This window comes from Lissotriton vulgaris, chromosome 1_1, assembly GCF_964263255.1.
Source record: "Lissotriton vulgaris chromosome 1_1, aLisVul1.2, whole genome shotgun sequence".
NCBI classification, from domain to species: Eukaryota; Metazoa; Chordata; class Amphibia; order Caudata; family Salamandridae; genus Lissotriton; species Lissotriton vulgaris.
Window position 1 is genome coordinate 1,866,776,794 of NC_141685.1, and position 15,075 is coordinate 1,866,791,868.

Here is a 15,075-nt window from a genome sequence, read left to right on the forward strand (position 1 = left end):
CTCCAGGGCAGTAATCATAATTGAATGCTACTTATTCACGCCCAAGGAATCCAGGGGCATATTACCAAGCAATAGCGATAATTATCGCTATTGCTTGGTTAGAGACAAAAATTTACCGCAGAGCTGCGGTGATTTTTATCGCAAATAAACCTTGGTATTACCAAGGTTTATCGCAAATGCGATAAAAATCGGCCGCAATGCATGAATATCGCTTAAAAGTCCGCGATATTCATGCATTCCCGAGCTAATGCTCTTAGACATGTTATCCACCTACCATTGGATAACATGGCTAAGAACTGCTCAGGGCAGGTGTTAGCTTTTGGAGATATTCGCGCTTAGCGCGAATATCTCCAAAATTTGGTAATAGGAGATAGCGAAGTTAGCGACTGTTTCCAGTCGCTAACATCTTGGCACGCCCACTTTGCATATCATTAGTGATAAATATCACTGACATGCAAAGTGGGGCCCAAGAGGGTCGCTGTCTCCTACTAGCTGTCGCTAACTGGTGTTAGCGACAGCTAGGTAATAGGGAGATAATTTTATCTCCGATTTCTTGGCTTTTAAAGCCAAAAAAGCGGAGATAAACTCCCTTGATAATATGCCCCATCGATCCTTGCGTTGTCGGAGAAATATTGGATTCGATCAATTTCACACCTCTCTCTGTGATGACCATAAACAGGGCCACAGTTCCACATAACCTGCAAATACCTCTTCATTCATGAATTCCAAATACTGATAAAAGTAAAGCAAAATGACAGATTTCAGAAAGACTTGAGTGAATCCTGAACAATATTTGCTCTGGGTAAGCTATTAACAGACGTGAACCTGACTCGGAGTACCATCCCCAATTGAAAAGGGTACATTTGGCGGATGGGTGTTTCAATATCGTTAATACTATTAAAACTCAAGACTTCCTCGTTTGAATACATGTCTTAAAATGTGTATTTCAGCCTGCTAGGTCCAGGTAGAAACACGTTTGTGTAGTTAATATCCTCGGGTGTCATAACATTCTTCAAAGGGCCATGAGCCACTGCCTTGCAAAATAATCAAGCAAGTGCACACAGATGAAGTTTAGAAAAGAAAAGAAGATATTTATTTGATTGTTACAATGGATAAATCGTTTTAATCTGACAAAAAGACTTCATGACCAACCTGAATTCGAAGCAGGAGCCGTCTGTTCGCCTGCTCTAATTTCTTTTGTCTGTGCTCCAACTCTCGGGCCCGCTGTTGTTCTTTTTGTAGCCACTTGATGTACTCGACAGATGCTTTCAAAATCGTTCCTTTGTTCCATCTCATATCACTGAAACATGAAGAGATAATATTTTCATGATTTTGGATATCAGCAAAATTCTAGAGAGCTTACACAATCAGGTACATTAAACTGAAATAATGATTAATATGGCTATTATTCACTCTTAGATATTATTGCTTCGGAATAGAAAATGTAATAGAATAGTTAAGAAGCCCTTATAGAGTAAAATTAATCCCGGAATGGAAATAAGTGTCAAAAGAAAGTAATAAAGTGACTTTTTGTGGGAAGCTCAGAGCCGAAGCATGATTCTATCATTGCAGTTTTTTTTTATTTTTAGTAAAAATTGCTTTTATTATTAACTCCCAGATTAGAATCTATGCTCCATATTTCTACATTAATGAACCAGAGAAGTTACTTTTCTAAGAGCTTTAGCTTAATTGTGTGAAGTTCCTTTGAAATACGATTCTCAACATTTTCTTTTATACTGCAAGGTTGTTGAAATAAAATAGGTATGCTAATAGTTGGTCGCCTGCACGTAGCACTTACCTATTAAGTTTTACTTTAGACGTTTGCCTTAAGACGAACCGTAAAAAAAGGGTACATAGGTGGGAACGCCAGGGAAAACGTGCTACAAATGCTGCAGTGGTAAACACTGAACGCAACCAGAGACCACACAATCAAAAGAGTTTTGTCCAATAACAGGAAGTAAAGTATTGGTTCAACTATGAGAATAGCATAAATCTTGGAGCTGTTAAATCATACAAACTCAATCTGTTTAATTGTTAGATCCTGTGTGATAAATAACTGCCTGTTGCTGGTGAGCGTTAAAGAATAGGATTAAAGCCTGTCGTCCAGACCCTATGACATCATACTGTATACACTGGCTATCCTTGTCGATGGCAATTATTGAATGTGCCAATATCAGTCTCAAATGTTCATAATGTAATTTAACAAACCAAAGCAAGACGGTATGATATCATGAAATACACCATCCAAACACTAAGGACTTGTAGAGAGCACTGTTCCTGTTTATTATAAGATATAATCAAACAGATAGTCTTCTGATACAGATGAAATACAACTTAATGTTCTTTGTGGATCAAGATCTTATGGTTCGGACAGTGTATTTTGTGATATCATGCCGTTTTGAGTGATTGGATTGTTAAATTACATGATTCAATTTACGGGACCTTTTCCAGTCTGTCATTGGCCACCTTTGGTAGTAGGGCGCGTAAACAAATAGCATCACCAGAATGTTTTTTCCCTATATTTATCATAATTCACCCACAATAAATGTATATAGGCTCAAACGATGTGCGATAACTAAAACCACTACTACCGATTATTGCTCTCAAATGCTCATAATGATACGGCTCAAGGACGGCGTGAAGATAAATGTGACATTAATTGTGCAAACTGTCAGTTTTGTAATTCCCCGACTTTTGTTTTGGTCCATATACGGCACCTGGGCACATCCCATGTATCACACTCGACAGCCCCGGAAAGGATCGTAGCCCTCCCTAGTATCTGATAACTCTGACACTCATGAGGTTGACTAGGGAGAGCTCTGTGTTATTGCTTAAGAAAATTACCGTTTTATTGAAGTGTTTTCACATTTAAACTTTTGCTTACTGTAGCACAAAAGATTCTACAGAAGAAAAGTGTAACTACATCTCTCTTGATGGGGAGGAATAATGTGATTTATTGAAGCCTGGATTCTGCTTCACCGCATTTCATCTTCTCGTCATTGTCTCTGCCTTGAAATCAAATGAAAACGCCGAGCATCTGCTAATTTGCTTGATACTTGTTTTCTGTATCCAAGACCTGAGAAACACACCATTTTTGAGCATTTATTTATTTTTATAATGCTTTTATATAGAGAGTAATGAATCACTGTGACTTCCTAACATTCTAAACGCTGTTTTAAAGATCATATAATAGCAAGTTGCCACTGTCGGTTAACAGGGTAAAATGTAGTCAGAAAAAAAGGTGGGAGACAATTCCAAAAGTGATTAAGGCTAATGCATTAAATGATAAAGAAGCCTTTTGAGCAGGAACAGAAGGGATGCATTTCCAAGGTATTTTTGACACATTTAAAATGATTTGATAAGTCAAAGACTGATAGTTAAAGGGAAGTTATAGTTTAGTGGGAGATCATTTAGAAACGTTTTCTGCCGAGAGAGTTTGGTGAGGGGTTTGTTTGGTGGTGCATGCAGGACTCCCCAGTCTAGGGATAGTAGATTCCAGGGGCCTCATTTATGAAAAGTGACGCATCGCTGCGAGAAAACAGCGATGCGTCACTTTTCATTGCGACCTCCTTGCGACCCCAATGATGCGTCATATTTACAATATGACGCATCATTGCGCAAGGAATTACAGATACGTCAATATTTCTGACGTATCTGTATGCGCAAAAGTGACGCATTGCTGGAGTATGTCACAAAAGTGACGCAACTCCAGCAATGCGTCCTTTCACATGGGGAAAGCCCCATGTGAAAGGGCTTGTGTCAGTTTTACGCGTCCTAAAAGTGACGCAGTGAAATCTCATAGATTTCACTGCGTCACTATTACGAGGATTTTTGCGGGGGAACGCCCCCTCTGCATACATTTTACCTGACGCAGGTATAATGTAGCGCAGGGGTTTACAAAGTGACGCATCTGCTTAGATGCATCACTTTGTAAATAGTGCGCAACAGGAGGCATGTTTTACGCCGCCGATGCGTCACTAAAAGTGACGCACCGGCGGCGTAAAAGTGACGCACGGCCTCATAAATGAGGCCACATGGCATCTTCTACAGTGTGAGTGACAGCCACGGCGTGTTATTGAAGCACATTTTAGGCCTTTTAGCATCTCTAAATTAGGTTGCACCATTCAAAATGAGTGACTAACTGTTCTAAATACTGGAGTGATGTAGGTATGCAGCATTTTACAAACATCGGCAGTCTAACACTTTTTCATTTACTCAATTTGATTCGTCTGCCATAGAATGTCAATGCTTATTCAAAAGCAGCATTTTGTGCATATATAATTATTTTAAAAGAAGGTAAAATTCAAAACTATCTTATTCTTTGGAGGGACAGATGTATTGATCCCTGTGTACTTCAGAGCTCAATGGGCTGATGTGTCATCTACAGATATCTTACTTGCCTCGATGTTCACTGGTTTACATCCTGTTGGGTTTGTTCAGTCTTTCCTCCTTTCATGTTCAATGAAGTGATTAGCATTATGTTTACTAACAATAAACATCTGTTATTCGGTACCAAGGAACCCACGGATGAATGCACTTTAGAAATACCTGTTCTATTCATGTATTTGCTATCTTGATGAGCTTTCCAGCTTCATGGGTGGTTTATCTTTAACATCATGGGCGTTTATTTTTTTAAATCTTGGTTGCTTGGTTCATAATTGCATATCCACACTCTACTAATTTCTCTGAGTAGATATATACCTCATTCGTGGAACACTTCATTAAAGCACAGATTTCCATGTAGACTATTTTATGATGTACTTAACTGTATTAGAAAAAGATGTAACTTATTATATTGCTCATTCCATTTGCCTATGAAAATGTGGCTAGACGGCCCTGTACGTGTGTGTTAAACATCTCCTACTAATTTAAAATGTGTGTTGTGCCCATGTTAAACATCTTGAAATCTTTAATTTGTTGTTCTATCTGCGATAAGAGTTTGATGACTGAAAATGATGCCATGTCCATTGCAATTTCTAATTTTTGCTCTTTCTATAGATAATAATTAATACAAGTGGGTGGTAATCAAAGTGTAATCAGAGAATGGCGATGTGTGAAATTCTATTGCTGTTTTAGATGAACCCTTTTAGTGAGTAAGGCACACGATTATGAGACAGAGGTCGATGACCATACACCAAGGAAGGTAATGAATCCTGCTGTTTGCTCACAGATTAAAAGCAGCATTCCTAATTTCAACAAAAGGGAAGCCCTGTCTCTTGGATATCTTGACTTCCTCCCTATTTTTGTTTGTGCAGCAATGTTATAGTGTCCTTAAAAAACGGGTTTCAATGCAAAGGTAATTTAACACTCAATTGTTCCATACTAAATATTCACTCTTTAATGGATCAAGGAAAGCAAACTATAGCAGCTTTAACGTTATTGTCATCAATTTCCACAATTGTATACCTCCCAAAAGTACCACTGCGGCTCTTCAATGCTGTTACCCACCCCATCTCAAAGTTGATGACCAGAAATGTCCCTTCCAAATGTGGCATACACGTCATCCTTAACGACAGCCCCCTTGTACCTTCCCATTACCAAAGATGAGGATCAGAACAAACTCATTGGTTTTCCTGTAGATCAACCAAAGATCTGTGGGACTATCACCACTAACTACTTGCTGTGTGTGATGCATGTTGCGTAATCACCACTGAGCAGTCTAGCACTGCATTGAAATACCCATCACTTTCTGGACCACTGACCATATATGCTAGTTCTAACAGAAACATGATTTAAGGTTTCCTTAAAGAATACGGCATATGACTGACTGTTTCTCCTCCTTTTTGCTTCTCTAGTCCGATCATTGTTTGTTTGCAATGTAGAAGGCAACACAGGCAGTTATCAAATCCAAATATAATGAATATAATGAATCAACCTTTTAATGTGACGTTACCTCTAGATCATCAACCTCAAGTCATATAAAGCCCTCCTGGGAGATATTCTAAAGCCCACATTTAAAGCATTATAAACTGATTGTACAGATGGAGGGTATTTGATGGCATTCCAATGAAGAAAAACCCAGTATTACAGGTGCTGCATCTTTCCTGCCTGTTCCAATCTTGCATATGCACAAAAGGAGTTCATCGCTCTGTACATAATGTATATGTGTGCCTAAGACAGGTGATCAGCATGCCGTATTGCTTATTTGTCTCTGTGTTCTGTGAAGGGGAAAATGATTCATTGAGCCTAGCCACTGCAGCCTGTGACCCATGTTTTCTCTTTAAGAAGCATATTAGTGATGATTGGCCAGGAGTCCTGCTTGCTTTCATTGGAATCATGAAAAAACTCTTGCTTACCTCAAGGGGGCATATTTTACTGCCCACTTAAATGAGACTAGAATGCGTCACTTAAGAGGGTTAGGCTACAATATTTAAAGTTTGCATGATAAGAGGTAAATAGACGCTAATGAGATCTACTTTCCCTGCTGGGACCTATTATAGAAGTCAATGGTCTAAGGAAAATTTATGTTGCCTCCATCTTTTAACTGTAACTAATTCCTCAGCCTTATCTTACGCATGCAGGTCAGTGAACCCTGTTAACTACCTAGTTGTGTCTACTTTTACAACTTCCTTTTCAAATCACTTCCTTTTCCCCACAAAATGAACTTGATTAATGTGCTGCCAACACTAAGTCCACATCAGACATGAAACTAAGAAATATATGAAGAAAGAAAAGATTTGGCAATTTATTGCTATTCGATACCTTGACATTGTGAGTGCGACATGAGTACATATGCCAATATAGACTGATGAGTTGCCAAAGATATGAGATTCAGAGAAGATTGTTTTGGTGTGTCATTTTGTACATATTTTTAATTGTATCCCTGTATACCTGATAGCTTCACTTTGTGAAAGGTGATGCAGAATACATTAGGTCCAAGGTGGTTGAGGAGACAAGCCACCGATGAAAGCTATAGGCCTGATTGGTTCATTGGAAAAACCTCCGATGCCGTAGGTTTGATATGCTTTTTTTGAAAATTTACAACAAAGGCAGTAGGTCTGACTTCAGTATAATGAAACGTATGTTAATGCCATTAGACCTTTAAGTTTAAGGTGGATTGGTATTGCATTGTGGTAAAGCCTGCAAACATAAATTTTGTTAAAAGAGCCTTATATGTTGCCTAGGAAGGCAAGGAGTTTGATGCTGATTAACCCCCTTTGGCAAAGATTCTTGCTAGAACCCGTTTGGAAAGTCTGATAGTTTAGTTTTGTGCCAGGATCTTGTAATGAAACAAGCCATAAAACATCTATATATATATATATATGTATATATATATATATATATATATATATATATATATATATATATATATATATATATATATATATATATATATATATATATATATATATATATATATATATATATATATATATATATATATATATATGTATAACTATATATGCATTCACATAGAGGTACCCAGTCATTGGGTAAGCTCTCATCTACCACTGGCATGCATGGGTGTCATTTACACTCTGCTTCCATACATGATAGTATACAACAGGGCGCAGTGGGTCAACCCAATTCAGGCATTGACTCTCGTGCCCTGTAACTGACGGCATTTATCTGATTAGCTTAAAAAGGAATGCGCTCCTAGCCAGGGCTGGTGGACCAGTCCTTCAGGCTCATGTTCCTATTTCATGTATTTCCTTCTTCTCGTTCTATTTTCATTTTTAGAATATATAACGACTCCACAGAGAGGGCTAATGGGCCTTTTACTTGGCGCTCAGTTCCTCTGCGATATGCAGAAATATGTGTGGTCACTGCCTGAAAAGCAGGTGGCCATCATGGAATGGTAGAGTCCATGACATATGGTTGTTTTACCGTATTGAGATGTCAAACATATTGGTTCTAAAAATGTCAGCCATGTAAAAAGTTTAGAACAATGATATAACAGACAAACACCTGCTGCTATTTTTAATGTAATTTGTTATTGCAATCATATGTTCACTATTTTTAGGCAGCAGCATGTTTTCTTTCATCTACTGCGCTTTTTTTACGTATGTTGTTGAGTTTAAATGTGTGTTTTTTTGATTGTGTAATTGGGTGTATGAAAGAATGTGTTAGTGAGTAGATGAATGGATGCATGAGTGCAAGAATGATTGTCAGAGTGCATGCGTCATGAACTATTGAGTGCCTAAACCCAATGGTGATTGAAGAGGTACTTTCATTCATAAGCCAGACATCCTGGCATTGCCAAAGCTTGTTTCGGATTTGTTGCACTGTACATTTCTTCTACTCCCATTTTTACTTCGACGGTTTTCAATGTACAGGTGCAAATCGTATTTTAGGAGCTATGTCTCCCTTAATTTAGTTTTGTCTAGATAATCTAATGGAATTTTTAAAAATATTTTTAGAAAGTTGCCTGCAAAACACCCCGCGGACAACACTTGATGATAACGACCCTTCTGTGTGTACATTTGATTGAATAATTCAGTTATTTAAATAACTTTCACAAGTTCCGGTCTTAAACAGAGCTCTATTCAATTTGACATTCAATGAAACAATTGTTCCAATCACCAAGAACATTAGTAGCAAATTAACCCTAGTTCAGTACTGGCAATGCTACAGAAGACTGTAGCAGGACGTCTTTTAATAAGGCGCCCTTTCATAACTTTTAGGCAAGAAGTGACTGATAAAAGAAAAAATTAAGGCACTTGAAAGAAAAACATTTAAATCCTATCTAGAGAAGCTAAGTTATAGAACTGACTTTGCTTCATTAGATCAATATCTTAAATGTTGATATTATTTCCTGCTTACGATGCATTTGACTTCTAGTAGAATATAATTAAGAAATCAATCTATTATTTTATGCACATAACCTCACTCGACCAAATCAAACAACAACAGGTAGTTATCAACACATTATTATTTCTTAGCTATTACCAAATTCATATTCCGCTTGTCACTAGCAGTTATTAAAGTTCAGGGACAAACAAAATAAACGTGACAACATGCAAAGTGTAAGGGGCATATTCTGAAGGAGCTATCGCTGAATTAACTGCACTTTATCGCAGCCAAAATCATGATAAATTTACCCCACCATTCACAAGCTGGTGCTAACAGCAGACATCGTCAGAATTCCCACGATAACAGTCCCAAAACCTAACGCCACGGTGGACACCACCAACTAACACTAATGAGATGCAGAGTAGGCGTTCCCGTGCAGAAACACACAAAAAAACAACAACATCACTTTCACAACGAAGTGACAGATCTGCCAAGCGAACTGAAAACAGGCCCATGGAGCTACTCTTCATGCAGCTCGGAGCCCCAACAGGGCCACAACACCCACGGCCACCACCCCCGGGATTGCCACCACCCCCGGACCCGCACCCGCACCCCACCGGACCACCACAGAGGCAGTGCAGAGTAAGACAGCGGACTTACCAAAAACGCACCACTCTCACAGACCTGAAGCACGAGTAAGTCATTGCCCACTACAGGCTCAAAAGGACAACTATTCACCGCATCATGACCCACATCGCCCACAGGCTGACAGTCCCAACACAGCAGAGAACCAACATCCCTCCGCAGACAAAGCTGCTGGCTATGCTGTACCTGTTGGCCTCTGGTGCCTTCCAACCAACAACTGCCAGAGTTGGAGGGGTCTCACAGCCAGCCCTATACAAAATCATCACACCTGTCCTGGATGCCATCCTCAGCTTCATACCCCAGTAACTTCATTTACCCAACAGTGCTCAGGAACAGCTGGAGACAAAGTAAGGCTTAGCCGGATTCCCGGCCGTGTTGGGGGCAATAGACAGCACACATGTCACATTTGTGCCCCCTGCAGATACTGCACACCACTACCGCAACAGAAAGCACACGCATTCCATCAATGTGCAGGCAATAGTGGACCACTGAAGACTTTTCACCAATGTTGTCGCCAACTACCCAGGCAGTGTGCATGATTCCTTCATCTTCCATCAGTCCATCATAAACCAGTGCTTCCAGGATGGCACATATGAAACGGGACTGCTTGTTGGTAAGTGCCAAGTCAACACACAACACATCCCAATGCCTCCACAGCACAATGCACAACTGTGGGGATGCACACGTGACCAAACCACAATCAACATGTCAAACTACATGACCACCTACCATGGTCATCCTGGCCTGCACCCAAAACAGACATTTCATGGCACCACAGCCACTCAACAGTTGAACGTGTGGAGTAGCAAAATGCAGCCATAACACATTTGAGGCACTGCTCTGCCCACATGACCCTACCCCAGTCTCCCAAAGGTCAGTGTCCCGTGGCGGTTGGCCAGTTTTGCCCGCTGTGCATCTGGGGCCACTAGCCCTGTGCGAATCGTGCCATCTCCCATTGTAGTTCTGAAATTGTATTTCTGGGTGCCTGATGACTGTTGGTATAGTTGCCAGCATCAGTTACTCCCTGCGGGCTGGCATACACGCACCCCAGACACAGCCAGCACAGGCGTCACTGGATTGGTGGACCTGCCATAACATTCGGCCAACCCAATTTTTGACTCTTTTCTGGGGCACTAGGTGGCGCACACGCAAGATGGCCACTTTATCGTGAGGCTCCTGCAGCCCTACGTTTGGATTCATTATTTATCCTGCTCATAGGCACCGATGACGGCCCAAACAACAGCCCGTCAGAGCTCACAACCTACTGAAACCCCAGTGTTAGTTTCAGCCTGATTGAACCCTCCAGGTCCCTACTACAAGGTCACTGCAGTGTCCGCCTGGGAGGCGCGGTGCGACAGAGCGGCGGGCGGCAACACGCGAGGTTGCGTACTCCCATGCGGCAACTAGGCCCTCTGGCACGGAACTAGAGGGAGACACCATACGCCCTGGAAAGAGCAGCCATCTTTTGAAGCCGCACAACGCAGCAAGATCAGAGCGGCTCTCACTGCATCACTGCTCTCACTGCGCTGATATCACTGGGAGGCAAACAGATCCAGTCCCGGAGGGCTCAAATGCGGAAGGTCGTGCGACACGCAAGGGACCTGCAGGACTTTCTCCCACACTCTCGCTGGGTGCAGAGAACAGCAACGCCTGCCATCATGACACAGCATAATAAACTCCCTTGGCCAATATACCTGAACTTGTGCTCCTCAACAAAAAGTAATTTCGCGCTCAAGCGCTCCCATCAGAGTTCAAAACCTACTGAAGCCCCGGTCTAAGCTACAACCTGATCGCATTCTCCGGGTCTGCGCTGCAAGGTCATCATTCCTGCACCGCCTGGGAGGTACATTGCGACAGAGCGGCGGGTGGCAACATGCGAGGCTGCGGACTCGCACCCAGCAACTAGGCCCTTCGGCATGGGACTAGAGAGAGACACCACATGCCCGGGACAGAGCAGCCATCTACTGAAGCTGCACAACGCTGCAAGACCACTGACTCATTGTCAGTGAAATTGCTCTCCCACCCTCGCAGCTCCACCATTAAGTGAGGTGCCCCTGCCCTTGCACTCTTGAGTGTTAGTGATCGAGGCCCTCCTCCACCCACAGGTTTCTCTGCGCCTCATCCCTGGTGGTCGAGTGGACCTCTGTCTCCTTTCTCTCACTCTGCTCCTTCACTCGTTTTTTTACCCTTTCTATCTTTCACTCTTCTGCACCTCTGCTCTTTTTTGCCTTATTTCTGCCCATTTTTCCTTTCTCTCTCTCTGCTCCTTCACTCGTTTTCACTCGTTTTTCTACCCATTCCACCTCTCACCTTTCAGCCCTTTTCTGCATCTCTGCTCTTTTATGCCTTATTTCTGCCCATTTTCCCTTTCTCTCCCTCTGCTCCTTCACTCGTTTTCACTCGTTTTTCTACCCTTTCTATCTTTCACCTTTCTGCACCTCTGCTCTTTTTTGCCTTATTTCTGCCCATTTTCCCTTTCTCTCCCTCTGCTCCTTCACTCGTTTTCACTCGTTTTTCTACCCTTTCCATCTTTCACCTTTCTGCCCTTTTCTGCATCTCTGCTCCTTTGTGCCTTATTTCTGCTTATTTTCCCTTTTCTCTTTATCCCTTCTTTCCTCCCTTTACTTTTCCCCATCGATGCTGCCCCCGTGGCCCCTCCCCCCCAGCGCGACCAGCCCAATCCAGCTCCTCTCCCCGCTCCAGCCTCCCAGCTGTCCAGCCCTCCCCAACCCCTACTTAATGGCGTCCACTGGCTGCGGGCGCGCCGCTGGTGCACCGAAGGCGCGTCAAAGGCAAGCACGTCTGCGCCCGTCCACGACCCGTCCGTGACCAGCACCAGGAACCCTGGACCTCCGCCCCGCCAACGCTACGACCCAGCAGCACTCCACGCACTCACTACAGGCTGCAACAACAACTGCAAGCTAGCATCACCAGCCGACACCCATGGACCCTTCAGCTGTCACGGCTGCCGGCACACCTGCAGCACCACCAAGAACACGGATCCAGCACAACCCGCCCAAAAGAACACAACCGAACCGAAGACCCTGCAATGCATCCTCCTCAACGTCCGATCCCTCCACAAACACGCCACAGAAATCTGGGACCTCTTCGACAGCAATACCCCGGACGTAGCATTCTTCACCGAAACCTGGACCAACGCCAGCTCAGGACCAGACATTGCCATCGCCATCCCCCAAGGATACAAGATCTACAGGAAGGACCGCCTCACCCACCCAGGAGGAGGAATCGTCATCGTCCACAAATCCAGCCTCCGCCTGAGCACACTACCTAGCGAGTCCACAGAACTGATGGAACACCTTCACTTCAAGATACTAGCCAGCCCCACTGCCGCCCTCCGAGGAACCCTCATCTACCAACCCCCTGGACCCCACGGACCCTTCGCCAACTCCATCACAGACATTATCTCCCCGCAGGCCATCGCATCCACCAACTACACCCTGCTGGGAGACCTAAACTTCCACCTCGACAATCAACTGGACCCCAACACCACATGCCTCCTGGACAACCTCTACAACATTGGACTCTGCCAGATCATGACCGAGCCCACGCGCTCAGCAGGACTCACCCTTGACCCCCTCTTCACTACAGGAAACTCCATCACCTTCAGCCACACCACCAAACACCCATGGACTGACCATCGTTGCGTCCACTTCACCTTCAGAACACCCACCATCCACAGACACCAGCACCTGCTTCCACAAAGAAACTGGACCAAAATCACCGACGACCAGCTCATCTCCTCACTCAACAACTCCACCCCACCATCGCGGAAAACGACGACCCCAACACCGCAGTCCGAACGCTGCATAGATGGATCTCGGACAGCACCAACACCATAGCCCCCCTCAAGAAAAACAACAATACCCGTGCCAAGAAAGCCAGATGGTTTACCACCGAACTTCGAGAGTCCAGGGGCACATGCCGCCGCCTCGAAAAGGCCTGGAGAAACACCAAATCCACAGAAGCCCACAACAACTTCAGTGCCGCCACCAACGCTCACCATCAACTCATCAGAGAAACGAGGAAAAAAGCAATTGAAGACAGAATCTCCACCCACGCACACAACAGCAAGGAACACTTCAGCATCATCAAGGAGTTCGCCCAACCCACCAGCGAGTCTACCGACATCCCTCCCTCACAAGACCTCTGCGACAAACTCAGCACCTTTTTCCACCACAAAATCAAGAGCATCTACGACAACTTCGACGAAGACAACCAACACACTGAACCCTCACCAACCACCCCTGACACCCGGAAACCAGCGATTGATGACTGGACAGCCCTCACCACCAAAGACACACTGAAGACAATGAAGTCAATCCACTCAGGGGCCCCCACTGACCCCTGCCCCACCACATCTTCAACAGAGCCGCTGACATCATCGCACCCATGCTCTGCCACACCATCAACCGCTCCCTGGCGACCACCTCGTTCCCCGATGACTGGAAACACGCCGAGGTCAACCCCCTCCTGAAGAAACCCTCAGCGGACCCCACCGACCTCAGAAACTACAGACCCATCTCCCTGCTCCCTTTCCCAGCGAAAGTCATCGAGAAAGCCATCAACAGCCAACTCGCCACATTCATTGAAGAACACAACATCCTCGACTCCTCCCAATCCGGCTTCAGAAAAAACCACAGTACGGAAACCGCCCTCCTCGCCGCAACAGATGACATCCGCACCCTACTGGACAAAGGAGAAAAAGTAGCCCTCATCCTCCTAGACCTATTAGCGGTGTTCAACACAGTCTCCCACCGCACCCTAATACGCAGACTCTACGACGCAGGAATCCAGGACAAGGCCCTCGACTGGATCTGCTCCTTCCTCTCCGGCAGGACGCAACGGGTCAGACTCCCCCCTTTCCTCTCAGACCCCACACCTACCACCTGCGGAGTCCCCCAGGGCTCCTCCCTCAGCCCAACGCTCTTCAACGTCTACATGGCTCCACTTGCCCCCATCGTCAGAACCTACGGACTCAACATCGTGTCATACGCAGACGACACCCAGCTCATCCTCTTTCTATCCAACGAGCCCAACACCGCCAGACGCAACTTTCGAGAAGGCATGTCACCAAATGGATGAAAAACAGCTGCCTACAACTAAACACCAACAAAACAGAAGTACTCATCATGGGCCCAAACCCCGACGCCTGGAGCGACACCTGGTGGCCCACCGCCCTCGGAAACCCGCCAACCCCCACAGACCAGGCACGCAACCCGGGAATCATCCTGGACTCCGAGCTCAAAATGGACCGCCAGATCAACTCTGTCTCATCTTCCTGCTTCCACACCCTCCGCCTCCTTCGTAAGACCTTCAAATGGATCTCCCTCGAACACCGAAAGACAGTCACTCACGCCCTGGTCACCAGCAGACTCGACTACGGCAACGCACTCTACGCCAGAATAAACAAAAACCTCATCCGCAAGCTACAGAACATCCAGAACGCCGCCGCAAGACTGGTCCTCAACCTGCCAAAACACTGCCACATCTCCCAGCACCTGCGCACACTCCACTGGCTCCCCGTTGAGGCGAGAATCACCTTTAAGATGCTCACCCACGCACACAAGGCCCTCCACGGCACCGGACCATCATACCTGTAGAGCCGTCTCAAATTCCACGCACCCCAAAGGACCCTACGATCAGCCCAGCTCTCCTACGCCGAGGTCCCCCGCACCA

The 15,075-nt window shown here is 44.7% G+C and overlaps 1 protein-coding gene across 1 annotated transcript in view; it reads right to left on the reverse strand.

Annotated features, from left to right (window-relative positions):
• Positions 1 to 15,075, reverse strand: part of TFEC (transcription factor EC) — a 327,154-nt gene that overhangs the window by 21,150 nt on the left and 290,929 nt on the right. Inside the window, exon 7 of the mRNA XM_086938225.1 lies at positions 1,153 to 1,300. Within this exon, the coding sequence (XP_086794351.1) occupies positions 1,153 to 1,300 (148 nt within the window). The remainder of the gene's footprint in view (positions 1 to 1,152; positions 1,301 to 15,075) is intronic.